Source organism: Sinocyclocheilus anshuiensis, unplaced genomic scaffold, assembly GCF_001515605.1.
Source record: "Sinocyclocheilus anshuiensis isolate Anshui unplaced genomic scaffold, SAMN03320099.WGS_v1.1 scaffold850, whole genome shotgun sequence".
NCBI lineage: Eukaryota > Metazoa > Chordata > Actinopteri > Cypriniformes > Cyprinidae > Sinocyclocheilus > Sinocyclocheilus anshuiensis.
The window spans coordinates 2,454,238-2,460,207 of record NW_015537937.1 but is presented as its reverse complement, the minus strand read 5'-3'; the positions used below and the strand labels follow the sequence as shown (position 1 = coordinate 2,460,207).

At 35.4% G+C, this 5,970-nt stretch overlaps 1 protein-coding gene across 1 annotated transcript in view; it reads right to left on the bottom strand.

The window, feature by feature from the left end:
• Positions 1-5,970, bottom strand: part of LOC107660122 (ephrin type-B receptor 1-like) — a 252,460-nt gene that overhangs the window by 34,127 nt on the left and 212,363 nt on the right. Inside the window, exon 7 of the mRNA XM_016449358.1 lies at positions 1,539-1,701. Coding sequence (XP_016304844.1) covers positions 1,539-1,701 — 163 coding nt within the window. The remainder of the gene's footprint in view (positions 1-1,538; positions 1,702-5,970) is intronic.

Genomic DNA, 5,970 nt, shown 5'->3' with positions numbered 1-5,970 from the left:
GGGGGCAATTTATGTTTCTTGTTGTCCATTTTAAAGTTTGCAACGGCCTAAATTTCCATAAAAACAAATTGACAAAAAAGGAAAAAGAATGGACTCGGAAACAATCAAATGAACCTCAGATGAAAAATTTTTTTTTTTTTCCCTTGTGCACTCGTGTGCGCGTGTGTGTTCAACCATTGATGAATGAAATGAGCCCTAAGACACAATAAACACATCCATTTACTTCAGCTGAGAGAGAGTGAAAGAGAAAAAATAAACAGAGGACGAGAGTTAAAGAATGAGAAAGCTGGCTGGGAGGAACAAATAAGAAAAAAAAGCATGATAAAAAGAGCTAGATAGATAGATAGAATGGTGGATAGAATGAAAGACAGAACAACAGATAGAATGCTAGAACAATAAATAGACAATAGAATGATAGAACTATAGAAATAACAATAGAACAATATAATGATAGACAAAATTATATATAGATGAATTGATGAGGGGGGGGCAATTTATGTTTCTTGTTGTCCATTTTAAAGTTTGCAACGGCCTAAATTTCCATAAAAACAAATTGACAAAAAAGGAAAAAGAATGGACTCGGAAACAATCAAATGAACCTCAGATGAAAACAATTTTTTTTTTTCCCTTGTGCACGCGTGTGCGTGTGTGTTCAACCATTGATGAATGAAATGAGCCCTAAGACACAATAAACACATCCATTTACTTCAGCTGAGAGAGAGTGAAAGAGAAAAAATAAACAGAGGACGAGAGTTAAAGAATGAGAAAGCTGGCTGGGAGGAACAAATAAGAAAAAAAAGCATGATAAAAAGAGCTAGATAGATAGATAGAATGGTGGATAGAATGAAAGACAGAACAACAGATAGAATGCTAGAACAATAAATAGACAATAGAATGATAGAACTATAGAAATAACAATAGAACAATATAATGATAGACAAAATTATATATAGATGAATTGATGATAGAGAGCAAGAATGATAGACAGAACAACAAGAACAATATACAGAATGATAGATAGATAAAAGGAAAGAACAACAGAACAATAGATAGAACAATAGAATGATAGAACGATAGAACGACAGACAGACAGACACACATAGATAGATAGATAGATAGATAGATAGATAGATAGATAGATAGATAGATACTGGACCCCCCACAGATGATGATTAATCACATCATTCTCTAATCAATGAGCCAAGCATTCTGGGAAAGCTTGAATGCCACACATGGTCCTGATGAAGATCATTGAACTAAGCAGTTTGTCTGGAAAACAGTCAAATGCACACACGTGCGCACACACGCACGCACGCACACACACACACACACACATATAACCTGTCTATGACACACAGTGATGATCAGTCAAACTTGGAATCTACTGAGCATAAAAATGGAACAGTGAAGCATTTATTTTGACAACTCTAAATAAATCTGCTCGAGGAACGAGATCACCCGGATCCAAAGAGTGCCTCCACACACATACACACAGCTCACACACAAACACAGGCAGGCGTTGGCGTGGGGGTTCGTACCATCTGTGAGGGTTTGGAAGCACATTTTGCTGCTGTATTTGCCGAAACCGGCAACCGTCCTGGCGCGAACCTGCATCACGTACATGGTGCCCGGCCGTAATCCATCCACACGAGCCGTGTTCGTCTGACTCCTCACCTGTGTGGAGTTCACCTCAGACAGCTCCTGAGAGACAGAGAGAGAGATTTGGTTGATTTTTTTATTATTTTTTATTACAGATTTCATTACAACAGACCTCCATTTTAATGTTGAAAAAGAAAAATGATGGCTTATTAATATCTCATTTGTTTCTCCTAGACTGCAATGAGACCAAACGTCTCCATCATCGTCCATCAGAGAATTCCAAGAGTGAAAAGACCCTAGAAATTGCAAATTTGTCTCATTTAGAGTTTTAGAAGATATCTCAACAATGTCTCAAACTGTGCTCAGATTCACCAAGATACCAAAAAGTCACAAGTCTTTCAAAAACCAAATTATCTGAGCTATAGTATCTTACAGTATCTGAGAAACATCTGAGACAAAGTTGATATTCAAACAAACTTGATCTGAGACCTCCAAGAAATAGAACCTCTGAGCAAAAAAAATCTTGGTTTAGCAAAATGAGCCTCTTTGAAGAGCCGCAGACGAGCACTGATGCCATCAGAAAGCACATTTAGCAGCAGACGAGATGGCAATGTGTTAGTGCTGACATCTCTCTTTCTAAACTCCATCAACCCCTCACCAACTCAGAGCGAGAAAGCGTGTATGTGTGTAGAGAGAAAGTGGTTGACTATAATTGGCTAAATACTTCACCGTTATCATAACCGTCTTTGATGTTAATTATTTCATTAGAGTGGGTTTTTAAAATAAAAAATAGCAAACCTAGAAATAGCATTTAATTTGTCAGTTTTTTTTCCTTCTAATATTTAAAGGTTTATTTTCTGTTTTATTCTATTCTATAGCAATGCAGTGATTTAAAGGACTCAAATATTTCATATTTACAGTTTGTTCCTACATCACCTGCCTGATATAGTCTATATATGATATATGTCACATTAGTTTGTGTCTCTGTTTTGTGTGTGTTGTAAGCAAACGTACCAAAAAAAAAAAAAAACATAGTAGAAAGGTATTTTGGGAGTGAGAAAAAGAGACTGATATTGTAAAGCCTCAGATAGAGAAGAGAGAGACTTGCTGCAACATTCAATTTAGTTTTCAAGGTCTCATCAAAATTCACAGCAGCGCGACGCTGAAAGCCCACGCTACACATGAAAATCCCTACTGTGATGGCCGAAGGCGAAATCTGTTTCTTAACAACTGCAACATAATAATAATAATCAGAGAAAAAAATAACCGTAATATTAATAATTCAGGTTCAGAATGTGCATAAGTGGCATGTGAAGGGGCAGGAGGGTTTGGCGTGTTGTCTGTAATTTACAAAACTAGATGGTATGTCTAAATGTGTGTCATCCTTATGGTGGTGAATGAGAAGAAATGAAAAGATTCTGCACCTGACATCACCTCAGGCATAAAACAAGCGCGAAGGGCACTAGAGCACTGAGATATAAATAATGAAGGACTCTCACAAACACATGATCATGACCTCACCACTGGGCCATAAATAAATAAAAACAGCGAGTGTCATTTAGGGAATCAGACAAACAATATTTGTGCTTATGATGGAATCTGCCCTTCTTTTTTTATATTAAAGGAATAGTTCACCCAAAATGTAAATTAGCTGACAGGCTATCCGAGATGTAGATGAGTTTGTATACAAGAGATTTGTAGAAATTCAGTGTTACATCTCTTGGCTCATCTATGGATCCTCTGCAGTGAATGGGTGCCGTCAGAATGAGAGTCCAAACAGCTGCTAAAAACATCACAATAATCCACACCACTCCAGTCCATCAGTTAACATCCTGTGAAGCGAAAAGCTGCATATTTGTAAGAAACAAATCCATGATTAAGGCATTTTAACTTTAAACCATTGCCTCTGGCCAAAATATAAGCCCATAATCCATAATGACGCTTCCTCCAGTGAAAAAGTCCATCACCTGTTGTCCTCTCACATCAAAATCTATTTGTATACAACAATTTTGGACTTCAAAATTGATCTCAAAATCAATTATTTTACTGGAGAAAGACATGTTATGGATAGAGGACTCATATTTTAGTCAGAAACAATTGTTTGAAATTAAAAACACATTAATCATGGATATGTTTCTTACAAACGTGCAGCTTTTCACTTCTCAAGATGTTAACTGATGGACTGGAGTGGTGTGGATTATTGTGATGTTTTTAGCAGCTGTTTGGACTCTCATTCTGACGGCACCCATTCACTGCAGAGGATCCATTGGTGAACAAATAATGTACTGCTAAATTTCTCCAATCTGCTCCCATGAAGAAACAAACTCATCTACATCTTGGATGGCCTGAGGGTAGGTAATTTGTCAGCAAATTTGACCGCTATATAATCATTATAATACTAAACTCTTAAAAATAAAGGTGCTTCACAATGCCATAGAAGAACCGTTTTTTGTCTAAATGGTTCCATAAAGAACCTTTAACATCTGCAGAACCTTTCTGTTCCACAAAAGGTTCTTTGTGGCGAAAGAAGGTTCTTCAGATTATAAAAAGGTAAGACAGAAATGGTTCTTTGTTGAATCAAAAAATCGTTCTTCTATGGCATCACTGTGAAGAAGAACCTTTTAAGCACCTTTATTTTTAAGAGTGCATTTTGAGTATTCTGAAGTCATATGATAAATTTGTGAGAGGGACAGACTGAAATTCCTATCAATATTTGCTGAATTATAAGACTGCAAGATTTATTTGGGTGAACTAGACCTTTTAAATAAACCATTCATAAACCGTTACTCAAAAAAGTGTTTCCAACTTAATTTGCATACCCCATTACCTCAGGGGGTTTATTAACCCAGAGTGATGAAATGTTGAACTTTACATTCTTTGTGATTGTTCTCGTGTAGCACACAGAGTACAATCTGCCGTAAAACCTGTCAGAAACGCTGCTGTTCTGGAGATTAAATAAGCGCAGTGCTGAGTGACACAAATTAACACGATTTAAAAATAAATAAATAAATAAACAACAGCTCTTCATAATGAGCAGAACAAACAATCTCAGATTCTGTTTGTGATTTCTTAAAGACTTTCATATCTTATCAAGGCTGTTTTTGATTGTGGCCAAACAATTTAATTTGAAAGAAACTGAAAAATGTTCAGTGTGAATATGTTCAGAATACTAGCATACCACATATCGCATACTGCACTTGCACTCTTAAAAATAAAGGTTCCAAAAGGGAGTTTTCGCAGTGATGAAAGAAGAACAATTTTTGGTTCCCCAAACAACCTTTCAGTGAACAATTCTTAAAAGAATATTTTTTTCTTAGTAACCTTTTGTGTAATGTAAAGGTTCTATGGATGTAATGAAGAACCTTTATTTTTTAGGAGTGTAGCGTACTGTACAGTACCTATGGACCTAGTTATTTGGCTATTTTATTTTGCATCTAATTTTGTCTAGAAAATCTTAACTGTTGAAATTCTGATCAAATAATTTTTAATAATTTTATTATTAAAAAATGAATTACAAACATTTCAATAATATTTATCATTATAATATTAAGATACATTTTAATTATAGATGTAATGTTATTTTAACAATTAGTTATTATATTTTAATATATTTGTAATTATTTCCTTATATGTATTTATGATTAATCTGTTATTTTATTTTGCATCTAATTTTGTGTAGAATTTGTTTAACTGCCAGCATTCTGATACATTATTGAGTATTTTTTAGAAATAATTGTATTATTTAAAACTGATTAATTTTAAACATTGTAATATTTTAGTATTAAAATAATGAAATTAATGTTTAATTATAGATTGAATTGACATTTATAATTACTGAATATATTTTATATCATTTCCTGTTCTTTTATTTTGCATTTAATTTTGTGTGAAAAATTCTTGCCATTGACGGTATTCTGATCAAATAATGATCCAAGAAAGACATCGCTGTTAAAAATCACAGTTGCTATTACTTTAGTTCATTCGTGCCACAGAAAAAAAAGCTTACGCATGTTACATACATAAAGAAAATGTACATACTTTGCATACTTCAAATTTAGTTTGCGTAATACTGAAGTATGCTATTCTGAATATAACCAGTGTTTGCCAGTGAGCCACTTTACTTTACATGTAGATCTGGTTACTGTTCCCCCGGCAGTGAATCCCCCTCTTGGAGCGGCCCTCTCCCGCTGTCAGTCAAATGAGGATTATGGGAGTCCCTCCCCACCTCAACCATCTCAAGATGGTGTTGAAAGTAGGCGGAGCTTGTGGCAGGCAGCCAATAGGAGCGCTGCCAGGGCAGACAGACACAGTTCTCAGCAGGTCCTCAGTGAGCAGTGGGTCTGTTTTGGCAGGAGGCAGGTGTCAACGCCA